General features: G+C 43.1%; 2 protein-coding genes and 1 long non-coding RNA gene across 12 annotated transcripts in view; 1 reads left to right on the top strand and 2 right to left on the bottom strand.

Moving 5' to 3' along the window:
• Nucleotides 1-1,467: 1,467 nt before the first annotated feature.
• On the bottom strand, nucleotides 1,468-10,919 carry hmgn3 (high mobility group nucleosomal binding domain 3). Of its 5 annotated transcripts, none has more exons than XM_020056061.3 (7): nucleotides 10,783-10,917; nucleotides 6,729-6,827; nucleotides 4,864-4,893; nucleotides 3,488-3,541; nucleotides 3,105-3,212; nucleotides 2,848-2,947; nucleotides 1,468-2,185 (listed from the first exon to the last, which is right to left on the bottom strand). In XM_020056061.3, the coding sequence occupies exons 1-7, from the start codon at nucleotides 10,795-10,797 to the stop codon at nucleotides 2,178-2,180; spliced, it is 414 nt and encodes a 137-aa protein (XP_019911620.1). In that variant the 5' UTR covers nucleotides 10,798-10,917; the 3' UTR covers nucleotides 1,468-2,177. The 5 variants fall into 5 exon arrangements, with proteins under 5 accessions (XP_019911620.1, XP_012994012.1, XP_019911621.1 ...); XM_013138558.4 differs by having other exon boundaries at nucleotides 3,105-3,209; nucleotides 10,783-10,915; XM_020056062.3 differs by lacking the exon at nucleotides 4,864-4,893 and having other exon boundaries at nucleotides 10,783-10,919.
• A 3,170-nt stretch (nucleotides 10,920-14,089) lies between these two features.
• Nucleotides 14,090-16,229, bottom strand: LOC109616889. 4 transcript variants are annotated; one of them, XR_002198197.3, is made up of 4 exons: nucleotides 16,078-16,229; nucleotides 15,952-16,000; nucleotides 15,294-15,334; nucleotides 14,090-14,355 (listed from the first exon to the last, which is right to left on the bottom strand). It is a non-coding gene; the product is annotated as an uncharacterized LOC109616889 (long non-coding RNA). The 4 variants fall into 4 exon arrangements; XR_002198196.3 differs by lacking the exon at nucleotides 15,294-15,334; XR_002198198.3 differs by lacking the exon at nucleotides 15,294-15,334 and having other exon boundaries at nucleotides 15,952-15,983.
• Nucleotides 15,890-19,509, top strand: part of enpp5 (ectonucleotide pyrophosphatase/phosphodiesterase 5) — a 12,687-nt gene continuing 9,067 nt past the window's right edge. Inside the window, exons 1-3 of one of the 3 annotated variants that reach the window (XM_029114697.2) lie at nucleotides 15,890-16,048; nucleotides 17,616-17,757; nucleotides 18,166-18,816. In XM_029114697.2, the coding sequence (XP_028970530.2) occupies nucleotides 17,628-17,757; nucleotides 18,166-18,816 (781 nt within the window). In that variant the 5' untranslated portion in view covers nucleotides 15,890-16,048; nucleotides 17,616-17,627. Of the gene's footprint in view, nucleotides 16,049-16,637; nucleotides 16,863-17,615; nucleotides 17,758-18,165; nucleotides 18,817-19,509 lie in introns of those variants that run through there. The other 2 variants (XM_029114695.2, XM_029114696.2) reach the window with 2 other exon arrangements.

Raw genomic sequence — 19,509 nt, 5'->3', positions numbered from 1 at the left:
CCCTCCAGTGGTTACAGGAGAAAAGGTGAAGGTTCTGGAGTGGCCATCAGTCTCCTGACCTTAATATCATCGAGTCACTCTGGGAAGATTTCAAACGTGCGGTTCATGAAAGACGACCAAAGACTTTGCGAGACCTGGAGGCGAATGGGCAGCTATACCACCTGCAAGAATTCGGGCCTCATAGACAACTGTTACAAAAGACTGCACGCTGTCATTGATGCTAAATGGGGGAACTAAGGGGAGGCAGACTTTTGAACAGGGGTCATTTCATTTTTTACTTAGTTGCCATGTTTTGTTTTATGATTGTGCCATTCTGTTATGACCTACAGTTGAATGTGAATCCCATAACAAATAAGATGTGTTTTGCCTGCTCACCAATTTCTTTCTTTAAAAATTGTACATATATTACCAATTCTCCGTGGGTATGCAAACTTTTGAGCACAACTGTAGACTGTTTGTCAGGGATGTAATTATCACTTTTTGTAGACTGTCTACTAGAGAGACACTCATCACAACATGTAGACTTCCAGGAACTTATCAGTATATGATGACTGTCTGACAAGGACTTATCACTGTACATAGACTATTTGCCAGGAATGTATTCATCACTAAAAACCATTTACAGTGGCTGTGTTCATGATGAAAATTATTGCGTCTTATTGCTTAACTAGATCTACCTTTGGAAAACCAGGATTCCGTTAATTCTATTAGAATTCAGAACCGTTCTCATTGATCTACACGTAACAATGGCAAAACAACTACTCAGCAATATTTGGCGAACCCCCCAAAACCAGGGATCCAAGAGGCTTTGTGGTCCAGCATGTCTGATTTTACAGGGAAATACTTCCACATCCACAGGCTGTCATTGGCCCCAAGCTCTGAGTGACATCTGAACTGCACAGTGAGGCCCCGCCTAGTCTCGGCTATGCCGCCTCTTTGGCAAATGCTGACCTTTCACTTCCTGACGCAGCAGTTGTATTTAACACACACACACACACACCATGGGCTTTGTAGGGTTTGTTCAGCCCTCACACCAATACAAACCTATATATGAACACACAGAGTATGGACTCAGTGTTCTCCATCAATATCCTGTTTTACCTTAAAATAAACAGTTGTCCAAACCCTTACACAACTTTAACCGCAGTTGTAACTTTAACCCAAAACCTAACCTAGGTGTTTGAAAAACATGAGAACAAAATGTTTCCACAAGGTTTATTATCCCAGTTTCACCAACTTAGTGAGGATGTTTGGTCCTCAAATGTCTAGTAAAACTAGGACACACACACACTTCTCAGCCTTCCATTGGACACACACACACACATGAGCAGCCTTCCATTGGAGAGGGCCCACATACAGTAATCCTGGTTGTGGCTGTTGTGTTTAGAATCAGATGTTAGGGACCCCACTGGTAGCGCCCCACAAGTAAGTAAAGCACACACAGAAAAACTCGGCACTCACAAAACATCAACTTTGTGTTTTTATTTCAAAATAATGTTTTTCCCACAGGCAGGTTGGAACCCAGAGTTCTAGAAGCCCCAAGGTTCTAGAAGAGAAGCACTACTCTGTATCAATGCACCACCAGTCTGTCAGACAACTGGGGGTTCACGCACGCATGCAAACACGCACGCACATTAAAACACAAGAGTTTCAAACAGAGAAGTGGCGATTCTAAACACTTTTCTAAAAAGCCACAAATATTCTTGATGGCAATTCCTCACGCCTGGGTTAACAGTCCCCTGTAATGTCATGGATGGGGGGGGCAACTTCCTTTACAGTAATGTGACCACAAAGAGCCTTCATCAGCGAGGGGATATGACATCTCCATTTAAAAAGGAAGAGATTGGTAGAGATGGGAACCCTTGAGGTTTATGTCAGTGCCAGATAAATAATATATTTGCGTCCGTTTTATAAAAACATGTCACTTCATTCTATCTATCGAGAAAAGGCAGAGGGAGGGGTGTAAAACAAAAAATTGAGGCGAGAAATAAAGAACTGCAAAAAGGAATTTGGATGGTAGGGGTGCTGCTGGTTATCTTCCCTAAAATCACATGTCTAAAAAAAATTCAGCATTTTACAAAATCCTCGTAAAAAAGATCCTTCACTTATTTCCAGGCAGGGAGGAGTCAGCGACACCTCTTCATTCTTTCTCCTCCTCAGACCCCGCCTCCACAGCCTCAGTCCCCTGCAGGAAGACATGCAAGTACACCATGATGTCATGAAGGGACCAATGAGAACCCTGTGGGAGGCGCCCTGTCCGTCCGTGGCCACTAGGGCTGGAGTTAGTAATATCACAACCTACCCACAGCACGCCACACACAGACACATCATACGGTCACAGTGTAGTCTAAGACACAGTGTTAGAGTTAAGGTTTAAAGCAGTCAGGCGTCTAAACAGCAGTGGTTGAACAGTCATTTTGTCACACAAAAACTGACAGCTGTTACACTACATGAAATGCACATAGGTGTTATTCTGCACAGGCCAAACACTGGTTAAATTCAAAGGGATGGAAAGAGGTCGCAACCTTACATCCAACTTTACGTCCAACTACAGCCTCTTTGAAGGCAACGGGCAGCGCCGCTTGGCCGACTACCATCTCGTGATTGGTCACTCCCGACGGCCCAGAGTGGATGTGACTCACGCAGGGTCATCAGGAGGGACCTGTCGATGAAGTTGGATTGCGTCCCACCCACTTGACTACATTAAGACGGACATATTCCACAGCGATGCAGGAGTGCGAGCGCACGTCCTCTCCCCACACGCGACCTCGTTCCATCTTCACGGTTGGACCACACTCTGACTAAATCCCACGGCACACGGTTTGGCTGAGTGTCTGTGGGTCATACCATGTACTCTGACTGTCTCACTCTGGCCTCGGACTGACGTAGAGTAGGGGGTAATACTTCTGTAGTAAGTAACACTGACACTGGAACGGGACACACAGATCTGTGTGCGCGCATGTGTGTGTGTGTGTGTCAGATATTGAGACAAAGGGGGAACATGAAAGGAAGATAGTTAGATGACTGCAGCACGCACCACCTCGCCCCACCCTCTAACCTTCTACACTCTACCCATAACCTGACAGAGGCGTGGCATAGCGTACCTCCTTTGTCGTGGGCTGTCCGTTGTGGGAGGGTCCGTCCTCTTTCTTCCCCTTAGCTCCACCTTTTTTCCCCTTCATGGCCTTGTCGTCGACCTTCTCCACTGGCTTCTGGGCGGAAAGAGCAAATCAGAACACGGAACAGAAACAGCAAGCCAATCGAAACACGGAGACAGAGGCGGCCAAACACAACAGAGGACCGAAAACACAAGTGAGTAAATCCTGAACACCCTTGAAAATAAAAACATTTGTGAAACACTTATGAAACAACATGCATTTACACATAAATGCTCCAACTTCTGGAAGTGTCTTGGTGTGTGTGTGTGTGTGTGTGTGTGTGTGCGCGCGCGTGTGCGTTCACACATGAGGGTGCCCTGTGGCATTACCTTGGCGATAGCCTTTTTAGGCTTGACATCAACAGGTTTGGGAGGAGCCGGTTTCTGTAGATCATAGAGGGAGAAGTTTGCATTAGCATTACCCTAGCTCAGAGAGTTAGGAGTTACCATATATTTAGTTTAGCTTAGCCTAGCATAAAGTGGGTGGAAACACCATAGAATTAGCTTAGCTTTGGGAATGGGGCATTTCTATAGAATTAGCTTAGCTGAGTGAAATGAACTTTTCAATGGAATTAGCTAAGCTGGGTGAACAGAGCACTTCTATAGAATTAGCTTAGCAAAGAGAATGTGAAAATACCATAGAAATAGCTTAGCATAGAAATACACTGCATGTCCAACTTGAACAATAAGTTCATTGTAAATTATAGGTGAGAGCCTACAATAGGCCTACCCACTAGTATCCTACAGAGTGAAAAAGTGGAACATCGACATACCAATGGCTTATTGCTAGAGTTTATTTATCACCAGTGACCAGGTTTTAAAAGGCATGTTTATATAGTGCAGTATATCATTTGATGATTTCAGGTTTAAATACAAAAAGCCACCAGAACCTCTCAATAATCTGTAACTATGTAATAATTTACTCTATAGTAAGACAGTCAAGATTTGGCCGAGCTAATAGATTGTGGTGGTTGCAAAAGCCGGGGTTGCAGGTTCAATTCCCATAGGGGACAAGCAAGTAGGGAGGGGAAGTATAAAATGGATGCACTTAGTCCCTTAAGTGGCACGAGATTACAGTGTATGTTAAATGATGTAACTGTAATTATGTAATAATACTATTTAAAAAGGGGCAAAAAGCTTAAAAGTGTACCAAGAGCTATAGGCCTCTGTGAAATGTAATGCACCAAATAAAGAATAGGATGACATTTCGCACTCAGCCAAGTTTGCCGTGCCTGACAGTGTCAGTGAAATCACATGACGGACAACGGGTGAACAGAATGGAACCAACAGAGATAAACATCAAACAAAACAAGGAGAGACAAGCAAAAACAAGCACAGGATCAGACACAACCTGCAGGAACCTTTCCTCACTAGCACCTGTTGAACACTGAATGGAACACTCAGAAAGTGGATTTAGAGGTAATTTTGAATGTTCATTAGAGTCCCATCTAGATTCTAGAACACATATTTAGAACAGTCTAGCACTACTAGTGCAGCTTTACTGATTTACTACTTGTATAGCTTAGTACACTGTTAGTGTAGCTTTACTGATTTGATTAGAATTGTTTCGATACTCCTAACAAGATTTCAGGTGGAGGTGAAAATCTGACCTCACAGATTGTGGCTGGTCCTCAAGTGGAGCAATAGAGAGATAGCAGCAAGAGGTGGAGGAGAGAGAGAAAGGTAGAGGGGAAAATTAAACTTACCGATGACAACCTCTCTGACCTTCTGGTGGGCTAGAGAGAGAGAGAGGGAGAGAGAGAGATAGTGGAAGAGAGGGACCGGGAGATGGGAAGGGGAAAGGGGCATATCAGTCGTGTGTTGAGTGGTTAGTAGTGTACTAGGGCAGTAGTGATATCCTGTTGTCTATAGTAGTGTACTAGGGCAGTAGTAGTGTCCAGGTGTCTATAGTAGTGTACTAGGGCAGTAGTGATATCCTGGTGTCTATAGTAGTGTACTAGGGCAGTAGTAGTGTCCAGGTGTCTATAGTAGTGTACTAGGGCAGTAGTAGTGTCCAGGTGTCTATAGTAGTGTACTAGGGCAGTAGTAGTGTCCAGGTGTCTATAGTAGTGTACTAGGGCAGTAGTAGTGTCCAGGTGTCTATAGCAGTGTACTAGGGCAGTAGTAGTGTCCAGGTGTCTATAGTAGTGTACTAGGGCAGTAGTAGTGTCCAGGTGTCTATAGTAGTGTACTAGGGCAGTAGTAGTGTCCAGGTGTCTATAGTAGTGTACTAGGGCAGTAGTAGTGTCCAGGTGTCTATAGTAGTGTACTAGGGCAGTAGTAGTGTCCAGGTGTCTATAGTAGTGTACTAGGGCAGTAGTAGTGTCCAGGTGTCTATAGTAGTGTACTAGGGCAGTAGTAGTGTCCAGGTGTCTATAGTAGTGTACTAGGGCAGTAGTGATATCCTGGTGTCTATAGTAGTGTACTAGGGCAGTAGTAGTGTCCAGGTGTCTATAGTAGTGTACTAGGGCAGAAGTAGTGTCCAGGTGTCTATAGTAGTGTACTAGGGCAGTAGTAGTGTCCAGGTGTCTATAGTAGTGTACTAGGGCAGTAGTGATATCTTGGTGTCTATAGCTGTGTACTAGGGCAGTAGTAGTGTCCAGGTGTCTATAGTAGTGTACTAGGGCAGTAGTAGTGTCCAGGTGTCTATAGTAGTGTACTAGGGCAGTAGTAGTGTCCAGGTGTCTATAGTAGTGTACTAGGGCAGTAGTAGTGTCCAGGTGTCTATAGTAGTGTACTAGGGCAGTAGTAGTGTCCAGGTGTCTATAGTAGTGTACTAGGGCAGTAGTAGTGTCCAGGTGTCTATAGTAGTGTACTAGGGCAGTAGTAGTGTCCAGGTGTCTATAGTAGTGTACTAGGGCAGTAGTAGTGTCCAGGTGTCTATAGTAGTGTACTAGGGCAGTAGTAGTGTCCAGGTGTCTATAGTAGTGTACTAGGGCAGTAGTAGTGTCCAGGTGTCTATAGTAGTGTACTAGGGCAGTAGTAGTGTCCAGGTGTCTATAGTAGTGTACTAGGGCAGTAGTAGTGTCCAGGTGTCTATAGTAGTGTACTAGGGCAGTAGTGATATCTTGGTGTCTATAGCTGTGTACTAGGGCAGTAGTAGTGTCCAGGTGTCTATAGTAGTGTACTAGGGCAGTAGCAGTGTCCAGGTATCTGCAGTCGTGTATTAGGGCAGTAGTAGTGTCAAGTAGTACTGTAGTAGTAGTGTTTTAGAGATGGTAGTAGTGTACTAGTAGAAGTAGTGTACTAGGGTAATAGTCTTGTTCTTGTGGTAATATGAGTGTTACTAGTGTAGTATTTGCAGTATTTGTATTCCACTAGGCATGTCAATAAAGAACAAATAATGATGTGGCCTGCTGTTAGGATGGGGGCTGAGATTAAGAATACAACCTATATGAGATTGGACGAGATATTTATCAACATGTATCAGCGTGTATAACTGTTTGCTTTCTGTGTATGTGGAAACAGTATTCCATGACGAGGGTGTTTGCGGTTGTGTAAAACACACCAATCACTGCACACATAACACACACACACACAGCTGATCACCCCACACACACTGAGCTCCTACCTCATGTTTGGTGACTTCCTGCTTGGTGACTACTTCCTGCTTGGAAACTTCCTGCTTGGTGACCTTAGGGGCATCCTTAGCATCGGCCCCTTCGGGAGACTAGAGGAAATACAGACACAGACACATTTAATTTAATTTAATTATGTCCATGAATATGAGTATTCTTCGAGTCCCGACCTGTGGAAAATAAAACTGGTGGTGCTTTGTAACAACAGGTTGGTTACAGGAACTGCAGACTACTTTTGTGAAACACAATAGTTTGGTTACTATAGTTACAATAGATTCTGGTTACTAGGCGCATACAGTTGCGGTCAAACGTTTACATACACTCATGGACATGAATGTCATGGCAATATTGGGCTTTTTCAGGGGAAGAATGTTTGTACAACATACATCTTTAATAAAAAAAATATATATAATTTTGGTGCACTGGTTTTAATTCATTTGGGGTTTTCTGTTGATATTTTCAAAATGTCCTTTAAATTTGCCAAGGCTCCTAAATTCCTGTTAGTGATCATGATTGACTACAGCTGGTAGCTTCTCTGTGCCAACATGAAAAGGGTTGACCAACACAGCACAATGGGGAAGTCCAAGGAGCTCAGTGCAGATCTGAGATTTCAGGAATATCTCATGGAGCCATTTCTAAACTACTGCAGATTCCAAGATCATCGGCTCAAACAATTGTTTGAGTTATTGGATGGTGTAACCACTTTGCCACGGTCTGGAAGAAGTCCGAAACTATCACCCTCAGCTGAGAGAAAATTAGCTCAGATGGTCAGGAACAACCCAGGAACCACCAAGGCACAGGTCTGCCATGAACTGGAAGCTGCTGGAACACCAGGGACACAGTCTACAGTCAAGCGAGTTTTACATTAGACTGAAAGGCTGCCGTCCAAGAAAGAAGCCCCTTCTCTAAAAAACAAGCTCCCTTCAAGCTCAACTAAAGTTTTCAGCTGACCACATGGACAAAGAAAAGGCCTTCTGGAGGAAAGTATTATGGTCAGATGAGACAAAGATTGAGTTGTTTGGCCACAATGACCAGAGGTATGTCTGGAGGAGTAAAGGTGTGGTTTTCAACCACAAGAACCAGCTGTTAAGCATGGTGGTGGAAGCATCATGCTCTGCCAATAGAACTGGTGCATTGCACAAAGTGGATGGAATAATGAAGAAGGAGGACTACCTCTGAATTCTTCTGCATTACCTCAAGCTATCAGCCGTACAGTTGAAAATTGGACACAATTGGGTGTTCCAACAGGATAATGACCCCAAACACACATAAAAGCTGGCTGTGGAATGGATAAAGCAGGCAAACATTAAGCTTTTGGAATGTCCTTACCAAAGTCCTGACAACAACCCTATCGAAAATCTGTGGACCGTGGTTGAAGGTTGAGTCTGTGTCAGGAAAACAACATATTTAATTGAACTTAATTGAACCAATTCTGCCAAGAAGAGTGATCAAATATCCAACCAGAATTCTGCCAGAAGTTTGTTGGCTACCAAAAGCATCTGGTCAAAGTGAAACTTGCTAAGGGACATTTAACCATATATTTGGGGTGCTGTATGTATATTCTTTGACACTGTATGTATAATTTTGACCCTGTGTTGATTACAGAAAACCCAAAATGAATTAAATCTTGTGCACCAAACACTATTTTATTTATATTAAAGTAAAACTGTGCTGTACAATCATTCTACCCCAGAAAAAGAACAGTTCGAAATCATTGAAAGCACAAAACTGCCATGACATTCATGTCCATGATGAGTGTATGTAAACTTCTGAAAGCAACTGTAGATAAGTGTAAACATATACTTTTACTACAGAATATACAATGGACATGTCAAATATGTGTATTTATAGTTTAGGACTAGGCCAAATCTGTTTAAAGACTAGGACTAGACTTCACCTGGTTTTTTTTTAATTCTGGGACTAGGCCTAATCTGTTTTAATAGTCCAGGACAATGCCTACTTGGTGTGTTTGTAGTCCAGGATTATGCCTAATCTGTGTATTTATAGTCCAAGACTAGGCCTAGTCTGTGTTTATTGTATAGAACTATGCCTAATTTGAGTTTTTAAAGTCCAGGCCTAGGCCCAATCTGACTATTCATAGTCCAGGGCTAGGCCCAATCTGTGTATTTATAGTCCAGGGCTAAGGCATTTATGACAGGATTAGGGATTCATTAACTTCCCTCATTTTAAGGTTAACCCTGTTTTGTCATGTTTTAATCAGGTGAACTATTTAAATACTTATCCAAGTTAAATATTAAAGTAAAATACTCTTCTGACATTTCCTGATGTTTTGTAGCTAAGCAGTGGGAAAAGCCAGGAATACTGGGCCCCCTAAAAAGATAGATGCCTGGGCCCCCTCACTTATAGTCAACATTGATATTATTACAATCAGAGGGTTTCACCAAGCTATTGGCCCTGTGAATCATATACACTGTTATAACAATTCATAAACAGGCTAGAAATGTACACTTTTTTAAGCTTGCATTCAACAAACTTGCTTTCGTGTTAAGAGCATTTATGGTTTATGATACATTATTTAATGTAAGATCAAATTTTACATTGATCTTCATTTCTGTGTCCTCACTCAGACAGTGTTTGTTTGGCACGTTTCCTATTTCTTTGTTTTTTTTGGCTGGCTCAGTAGCTACCACAGTAATGGATGGACTCAACCATAAAGGTATAAAATTCAGAAGGATGTGCACTTCCTGTTTTGCCCTTATATTGGACAGTTTGATTTATAGTTGAAGAATCATAAACGTTTTTGCTCAGAAAATAGAGGCGTTTAGCCCAGACAAGAAATGGCAGTAAAATGTAATGTAGGAACGTGTTGATAATTCCATCCACAACAAACCTTTTAGAATTTAGAACATTTCGTGCACACACAGCCAATCCGACAGACCGGTAAGGGAGACAAGGCTGTAATTGGCTAGCCCATCCTTGGTCGCGGTAAAGTAGGCTATGCAAACACCCCAGTGGTTTGGTCCGAGGACATTGATGCATCGTTTGCGACGACCTCCACCCAGAAAAAACGACTCACTACGGAGAAAATAACAAAAGGTGGGCAACCGTTGTTGCTGTAGGAGAGCACACATCCCTAACAATACCTGCGCTCGCGCTAACACAATGCACCACTGCCAAGCAAGAGAACAGGGCTGTTTGGATCGGAACGGCTGACGGCTCGCTCACTCTTTTCCTGCCTCTCGCGCGCTGTCTCTTATTCTCTATCCTTCTCTTTTTTGCCTCGTGCCCTCGTCCTCTCTTTTTTCGCTAAGCCTCTCTCAATTCAATTTAACGGGCTTTATTGAAACGTGAAACCTGTTCACATTGCCAAATTAAGTGGAGAACAATAAATAATTAATACATACAAATAATGACAAATAAAGTACAAAACAACAAGAAATTCTCATTTACAATTGCCTCCCCGCTACTGTCCATTTCGCAGGGTTTTAAATGTGGCGTTTGGAAGGCTACAGAGAGGGGAGGAAGAGGGTGTTGCTGGAAAATGGCTCTAGACAAAAAGACATCTACCTTCCAGCGACAGATTAATCATCCTCAGCGAAAAAGACATTCCAAATACATAAAAATGCACAAATCCCGCAGTTGCGACGGGGACAAAGCGGTCACTTTTAACCGAGCATTTGCTCCGCTGTGGTACGCGTCTATATTGGCTGACTGAAATTCCATTGCGTGAACTGTATGCGCACCGTACGTTGACAGCCGTTTAGTGTGGGTGCACAAGTAGGACAGCCGCCAACATAGCCACCATGGAGCGCGACACCCCGGCTTATCAAGAAAACATACTGAATTACACCGAGGAATACTGACATGTCTCGCGCTCCGGACTTCCTACCGGAACACAGGGTCAGACGTAAAGCGCTCTAAGCCGCGATGTTCAGGTTTGGAAACTTTTACATGAGCTCACCTGCTCCGCGTCACCAAAACAGAACCGGGGTTGGAAAAGAAGCGCCGATAAACTCGCGGATAGAACCAAAACGGCATGCACATTTTATATCTTAAGGGTTATTTATTCAGAACAGGTCGACTTACCTTCCTTTTAGGCATGTTGATTACAGAGGTATTATTCCGCCAGAGAGGAAAGAAGAAGTCAACCTGCAGGTTTATGGTGCGAGTTTAGAACTAACACCAGATACTGGATCAATACTAAACACCTTCCCTAATCACATGCTAATCATATGCAGACAGTCTTCTCTGCATTCTGCCCGTCCATTGGCCAAAACATCCAAAACCTTCTCTTGCAGTGCCGCGGGATTGGCTAAGCCCCCTGTATGCACATTTCGCAGCTGTTCATATTGGTGGAAGTTTAAGAATAGGTATTCCATCGCTCGTATCTCATTGGCTACTGATTTTTGTATGTTTCTCCATGGCGATGGACAGATGTAAGGGTTAAAAGTGGAGAGAATAGAGACGAGAGAAGAAAGGCCAATAGAAAGGTGGCAGGTGTCTAGGTGATTCTGGGTAGTGTAGTGTAGTGTCAGATTACAGCTGACTAAAGAGATGGACTGTGTTAGAACCACGCAACCAATCAATAATGATCAATAAGGCAAACAGTTTCATATAGTAGGCAAGAGTCCACGTTAAATCACCTGAGGTGTCCACCAACACTGACAAGCGCAAACTGCGCATACTGATCCCATGTATATTCATATGATTTTCCTATCATTCTCAGGAGACTGAGCAACTCTGACCTGTCAGTCATTCCTCGGTCAATGTGACCTTGTTGGTAAATGGTGTCATTTGCAGCAAAATGTCTAACCACTGATCATGTTTCCCCTTTGTTCAGACAGAAAGTGATCTAAAGTTTGGCAAAAAAATGTGCTTATAATCCATGGAATGTCATTAATTGTCATTATATGATAAATGTATTTGATGTAGTGATTCAACCAGTGTCTCCAAAAGCTGAGTTGTTGGATACATCCAATCAGGGAACAAAACAAATGAAAGAAAACACTCTCCGATAACGGGAAATACATGTGGGAAGGTAAAAATGTATATAAGGATATATTAATGAGTAAAGGTACGGGTTAAATTACCTTTTGTGCCATTCTAACAAATGTTTTTTGGACCCACATCTGCCAAGGTAAGCCTAATACGACCGGAGTGTAGCTACATAACAGCCATTCATGTACTTTCTCTAAAATGTCTCTGCTTCCATATGCATCGCAAACAAATTAATGAAAAGAGTTGTTAACCACAAAAAAGCTGAAATATGCAGGTCAACAGGACAACTTAGAAGGTCAGGGAAGACCTGTATTGAATGCTTCTGTGCCACATTACTGAGGACATTTCCAGAGCAGTTAGCCTATAGTGTGGTCACTGTGCAAACTAGCAGTCCAGTGACACGGGACACACAGGCATTAGCCCATTGCAAACTAGTGTTCTACCCCACTATGACATCACAATGAGTGGATCTTACACAACATTCTACATGCAGATGACAATGAAGCTCAATTAACGCAGCGTTCTACCGAAAGAACTCTGCGCAACAATGACCAGGGTAGATTCTTTATTCGCCTAGGCATAGTTGCGTTAAAGGCATCAATGGGACCTGACCAAAGCAGTGGAAATGTGTGGGGGAAAGATGATGTGGGGGGGAAAGCGCTGGAATCTCCTCATTGCCCCCCCGCTAAATTAGCCTAGGTTTTGGATGTTGTCGCTGTTGTATATTTTCACACCGTAAGGTAAACAGTGAGGCAAAATTCATAGTTTGACCCTATGGATTTCATTTAAGTCATCGTCACCAGTCAACTGCACCACAGCTAAAGCCAACTTTGACTACCGCCACCAATTGTTGCATGCCAGCTATGCTACCAGCTTATATGAGCACGAGGTAGCATTTAGCTGTCAGTTCTAAACCTGAACAGGACCATGTCGTAATTGCTATGAAGCCTAAAAAAACGAATCAGTCTTGAGTAACCAAAATGAAGGCTTGTTGCAATCATGACACATTCTGATGAATATCCGACAGGTAACCCCTCCCCCCTCCACACCTAGGCCACCCTGTCAGCTAAATGGAAAATATAGCAAGACAATGTCATTGACAAAGACAGAAAAGACCATTTGTTACTGTGACAATGGATGTGTATTTCCAGAGCTGTTTGTTCCATTGGCTATCTGGGATGTGTGTGTGTGTGGGGGGTTACCAGAGAAAGCCATGTAATGGTCAAACCTCACTTTGCAAAAAATAGAACATTAAAATATAATATCACAATAATAACAACATCAAAATATAATGGTGAAATGTATATAATATAGAATATCAGTTCCAAGGTCTTACGCTGCTATACTATTGTGCTGGGGGATTGGGTCAGTTCTCCTTCCCCACTAAGTTCTCCTTCTCCACTATACATCGTTGTTAATATGAGAATTGCATTTCAAACTTTAGGAGGACATGAGGTCCTGGTCCACACCTGCAGAGTACCTGGTTTGGGGGGCCTGTTGCTGTCCCTGTCCTTGTCCATCTGGTCATACTTCTGACCTAGTCTAAATTTAAATAGACTCTGGATTTAGCCCACATGCATTTATTCATTATTCCAATTGGACTCTTAATATCTCACCCGGCACAGCCAGAAGAGGACTGGTCACCCCTCTGAGCCTGGGTCCTCTCTAGGTTTCTTCCTAAAATTCGTCCTTCTTAGGAAGTTTTTCCTAGCCACTGAAATTCAACACTACTGTTATTTGCTCCTTGGGGTTAAAGGCTGGATGTCTCTGTAAAAGCACTTTGTGACAACTGCTGTTATAAAAAGGGCTTTATAAATGTATTTTATTGACTGAATGATTGAATATAGTATATATAGAATAATATAGAATATTACAATATAATGGACAAAACTGTAATATAGATTCACAAATATAATGGCATAACTTTACTGTGGAAATACTATATATTGAGATCCTTCTTAACAAATGTTCTAGGGAGAGATATGTATATTTGGAATGCATGGCTAGTCACATATTATTATTTACTTGGTGAATCCACAGAGATAACCTTGAAAAATTCATAAAGGTCACTATACAGAGTGGTGATGTGTGTACTAACTACGCTTATAGCAACACATCTGTAACCTTTTATCCAGAATAGGACACAATGTGACATTTATTCCAGTATAGGACATGGTGTTGTGACCTTTAATCTAGAATAAGACATGGTGATGTGACTTTTAATCCAGAATAAGACATGGTGATGTGAACTTTAATCCGGAATACAACATGGTGATGTGACCTTTAATCCAATATAGGACATGGTGTTGTGACCTTTAATCCAGAATAAGACATGGTGATATGACCTTTAATCCAATATAGGACATGGTGTTGTGACCTTTAATCCAGAATAAGACATGGTGATGTGACCTTTAATCCAGAATAAGACATGGTGATGTGACCTTTAATCCAGTATAGGACATGGTGATGTGACCTTTAATCCAGAATAAGACATGATGATGTGACCTATAATCCAGAATAAGACATGATGATGTGACCTATAATCCAGAATAAGACATGGTGATGTGACCTATATGATGGGCACTGACATTGCTGCCCATCTCAGGGTCGTGGAGATCATTCTTTGAGAGATGACAGGAGAGTCGGTCGGACACGGTAACCCTGGGTTGTTTCAGAAAAGACAGACAAAAGGGATAACTGTCTTCAGGTGTTGATGTGAGATGGGTCAAGCGTTGGTCAGAGGAGACACAGCCAGGGGTCAGAGATGAGTTCACGAGGTAGATAAGGAATGAAAGGTGTACAGAGATGATATGGAGAAGAGCCGATAGGGCCATGGGACAGGTTCTTGGGGGATTAGACATTAGGATTTCATGTGGATAGAGCAGGGGGAAGTGGCTAATGTTTAAGAGGTTTCAAGTTTCAAGGTATATTAGTCAAACGCACCGAACAACACAGCGTCATCCTGCACAATGACATTATTGTGACATGGCGCATGACAAACTACGTAATGAGAGTTAAGAGGATGAGTATATAAGCAAAAATATAGTCAGACAGAAAATTATGATAAAATAAAGCAACAATATACATAACACAATACACTAGCAGCAATTAAAAAAAGAGTACTCTAAACTAGCAGCAATCTGGGTAGTATTATTGAACATTTAGATAGGGCAAGTATGCCAGGAATATACATAACAGTGTCAACTAGTAGCAATTGGAAGAGTTATTGAGTATTATAGATACATGTGCGATAAGCTTATGAATGGTGGCATAGCACACTACAACTACCTAGTGAGAATTGAAGAAGAAAAATTAAAACACCAAAGATACAGCAAGTCAAGACCATGTAACATTTCTAACTCAACAGCAGCATCTACAGAACCTAATGATACTACAGAGGACGCTCACAAACAGTCTCATTTACTGTATTGAAATATGCATGCATAAACTTGAAGCAACTGATTGATGATCATTGGTATTTTGCACTTGCATGCAAAATTAGTATATGAAGAGGATTCTATATACATTGTTGTTATATGTCAATATTTTTTCAATTAACCAACTGGGAATATATAAGATGTCAGGTGCCTAGTATTCACCTGTAGGCCGCCTTCTGATCAGGGCCCATTCAACTCACCGCCTAAACATAAAACACATTACGTTGTTGTACATTATCTGCACATGAGTGACACCTTGTGGATGCAACGCAGTACTGTCGCTACATTACATCATAGATTTAGTTCCAATCAGATGAATTAGGCGTCCTCAAGTCGAAGAGGAGTTGTGTATTCCATGATCATGTTGTCATTAGCCTTTCTGCAAATAAGTTGGGGCCCCGGCATCTACAAGCCTGCCAGGCAATATCTAGGGAGCACATCATGCAAGTCCCAGTCTGCAAATATTGACGGGGCCCAAGTTGAGCAAGTTCCGAGCTGTGTGACTTTCTGAAGATAGCCTTGCAGATACCGCCCCTATTAGGCGGGATCGAAAACTTATGAATACTCTTTTTATTATGTTTTCTTGTCTTTATTTCCAATTGTCCCACACGTAGACTGGCCAATTAGAGGGGTGGGAGGGCCAAGGCCAGAATGTGTCCCTTTATTGTGCGTGACCGTTGTTCACCGGACTACTGTCCTGACCTATGGCTTCATTGTTTGTAATGCCCTTTAATCCAGAATGTAATGCCATCGCACAGTATTTCAGAACTTGGATTTTGCCAATTCTGCATGCCTTATATTAAGCGGATGGGGAACCTACCTGCGGGGAGTCTCTTCTGTGCTCCACGTAGTCTGTTGAAGAGCAAAGGCTGCAATTGGGAGGTGAACAACGGGTCCAACGATGTTTTTCTACCGTTGTAAGCATTATCTTTGTAATATAACGTACATGTGAGCATACTTATCTGACGTAGTCTTCTTTGCTGGTCTTGTGCGCTGGAGAATATGTGTCGGTCAAGTATAGGCCTTAAGTTGTGTTACAGCTGACGCTCCTCCGTCATATTCAGAAGACATTCGGTAGTGTTTACTGTATATTTGAAAGCTTGGCAAGTCGTCTTATAAACTGAGTAAGGTGTCCGTGGCTACTACATGCGTGAGAACCAATTCTCACTGTCGATTATTCAAATGCACGTCAGTACAGAGAACAACATAAATATAGTGTAAGTTAAAATAAATACAATTGGACCCATTTCAGATTCGAATTGGGTATTCAGCAAGGTTGTCAGAAGTCAATAAGATGAGACGAGCGTCGAAGCAAATTAAAAGCAAAGCTAAACATGATCAAGCTAAACCTTAGCACTTCATAAAAATAAAAAAACACACAAAAAAAAACATCTTCACAACAGATAATTCCTTCGGCAATGAGTGTAGACGTCCATTAGAACCTACGTCATTCGGACAGGTACTTCTTGCTGTTTTTCGGAGAAGCTAAAGAACAACAGTCCATCTTGCTGTACACAATCAGCATTTAATCTTGACGATGCGCATCGATAAATTACAATCAGTTAAATCAAGTAAATTGTCCAATCGCCTCAATTGTTTTCTTTTCTTTTAGTACAATTTGCGCTTTGAATTTGAAGTCAACTGTATGGGCGGTGCTTTCTGCAATAGCAGACTGTTTATTTGTGAGCGTGCTGCGGAATACGAGTCCCCGTGCGCTGATCTGACAAAACGGTAAGGTTGACAGCCTACGTCGTTCTAAATGTCCTTTTTCTAAACCTACATTTCGGTTGTATCCTGTTTAATATCAGTCTCGACTACATTATGCTTTCATTTCAATGTGTCTTAACGATACCATTATTGTTATTTGCTATGTCATTGCAGTCATCTCGGGTCGGGTGGTTGGCTAGATAACGAGAATGTCGGCATACGTATTTACATGTATACTACAGTAGCCCACGCTAGCCGCAAACAACGATAGCTTGATGTTGGTTAAATTTGCATTCTTTGGAGGATGGACAAGGTGACTGTCGTTTATTTTGTAGCAATTTTGGAATGGCTGATAGCTACACATTACGACAATGACGTATGTGGCCTTCTGCAACTTTGAGAGCGTTTGCCTTTATCAGACATTTCAAGCAGGTTGTGGTTGTGCGAACGTTTATCAGACCACTGTCCTAATATCTGTCTTCTACGCTGTTATTCCTGAAATAGCTAGCCTGTCTCTCAAAGCCTACTGTAGCGGCTATCATGTTTTGTAAACAAGCATAAGTTTCGTAACAAAGTGGGTGTAGAAACGCAAGACGTTTAACAGGGACTACGACCCTGTATTTTTTGTGGACTTTTTGGCATTCTAATACCATAACACAACCACTACCCCCTCTGCAACCTACACATTTCTGGCGGACCACATTAGCAATCAACATTGCGAGTGTCCTCAAACTGTCCGTCTCAGTGTCTCTCCTTTGGCCTGTTCTGTCCTCCCAGCAGGCTGCCGTGATGATGTGGACCATAATGCTCAACTGTCAATTAAGAGGAAGAGGGGGAGGACACTGTTGCCTGGGATTGCTCCTAACGTCAGCCCTGACCTTTGCCCTGGCCACACAGATGGACCACCACGGACACCAAGGTAAGATCACGGCCCCGGGCTCTGGGAGAAAATGCAGTGGTAGGATAGTCTGGTCCTGCATGCCCAGAAACACTCCTGGATGACCCCCTCTACTTCTAGTCAGGATCTGATCCAGAGCAGGGGTCACCAGCTGAGGGCGATTCACTACAGGGTAAAAACCAGAAGCATTTCGTCTCTCCAGGACCTGAGCTACCCGTCCTGTCCTCTTGTCCATATTTACGCTGCCTAATCGTGATGTTATGTAACGGCAATTTCTGCGTCAACAGATTTAATACCTTTGACCTCTGCTGTTCTGTACCAGCGCGACCCCTTCGCGACCCCTAGGTCCACTGCTGTCCTTGAATGGGTTTTAACTGTTCTTTCCTCTCCTCTCTTCCGCTCCCATCCCCTCCTGGTCTCCTGCCACAGGCCGGCCCCTTCATTCCATCAGGGACGAGCGTCCCAAGCTGCTTCTGGTGTCTTTCGATGGGTTCCGCTGGGACTACGTGGACCGCGTCCCCACCCCCAACTTCCACGCCCTGATGAATGAGGGGTCAAAGGTGGAGCAGGTGGAGAACACGTACATAACCAAGACTTTCCCTGACCACTACACCCTGGTTACCGGACTGCACGCCGAGACACACGGCATCGTGGCTAACGAGATGTTTGACCCCGACCTTAATGCCTCCTTCTCCATGGAGGGGCCAAGTGCCTATGAGCCACGGTGGTGGGCCGGGGCGGAGCCCCTCTGGGTGACCAATCAGAAGCAGGGTGGGCGGAGCGGAGGGGTGATGTGGCCGGGTTCGGACGTGAAGATTGGCGGAGTGTATCCATCCCGCTACGTGCCCTACAATGCCTCTGTGAGCTTCGAGAGGCGCGTGGAGACCATGGTGGCCTGGCTGGCAGAAGAGGGGCATGGGGAGGGGCCCGGGCAAGGGGGTGTGGACTTTGGTGTGCTTTATTGGGAGGAGCCTGACGAAAGTGGCCATAACCTGGGACCCGAGAGTCCTCTGATGGATGTGGTCATCGCTGATATCGACGACAAGCTGGGGTTCCTCCGCAACGAGTTGCGCAAGAAGGGTCTGGACATATCATAAATACATGTAGTACTACACGTATATACAGATGACAGGGACAGTCTACACACCACATGTATATACAGATGACAGGGACAGTCTACACACCACATATATATATATACAGATGACAGGGACAGTCTACACACCACATGTATATACAGATGACAGGGACAGTCTACACACCACATATATGTACAGATGACAGGGACAGTCTACACACCACATATATGTACAGATGACAGGGACAGTCTACACACCACATATATGTACAGATGACAGGGACAGTCTACACACCACATATATATACAGATGACAGGGACAGTCTACACACCACATATATATACAGATGACAGGGACAGTCTACACACCACATATATGTACAGATGACAGGGACAGTCTACACACCACATGTATATACAGATGACAGGGACAGTCTACACACCACATATATGTACAGATGACAGGGACAGTCTACACACCACATATATATATATACAGATGACAGGGACAGTCTACACACCACATGTATATACAGATGACAGGGACAGTCTACACACCACATATATGTACAGATGACAGGGACAGTCTACACACCACATATATGTACAGATGACGGACAGTCTACACACCACATATATATATATATATATATACAGATGACAGGGACAGTCTACACACCACATATATATACAGA

This window comes from Esox lucius, chromosome 18 (genome assembly GCF_011004845.1).
Source record: "Esox lucius isolate fEsoLuc1 chromosome 18, fEsoLuc1.pri, whole genome shotgun sequence".
NCBI classification, from domain to species: Eukaryota; Metazoa; Chordata; class Actinopteri; order Esociformes; family Esocidae; genus Esox; species Esox lucius.
The sequence above is the reverse complement of the archived record's forward strand: the minus strand, read 5'-3'. Positions and strand labels throughout refer to the sequence as shown.

Bases quoted from the DNA above. Each gene is read 5' to 3' on its own strand.
- hmgn3 (XM_020056061.3), bottom strand. The intron at 3,542-4,863 runs GTAAGTTTAATT...TATGATCTACAG, and splicing joins GGTCAGAGAGGTTGTCATCG to AAACCGGCTCCTCCCAAACC. The intron at 3,213-3,487 runs GTAATGCCACAG...CTTTCCGCCCAG, and splicing joins CTAAAAAGGCTATCGCCAAG to AAGCCAGTGGAGAAGGTCGA.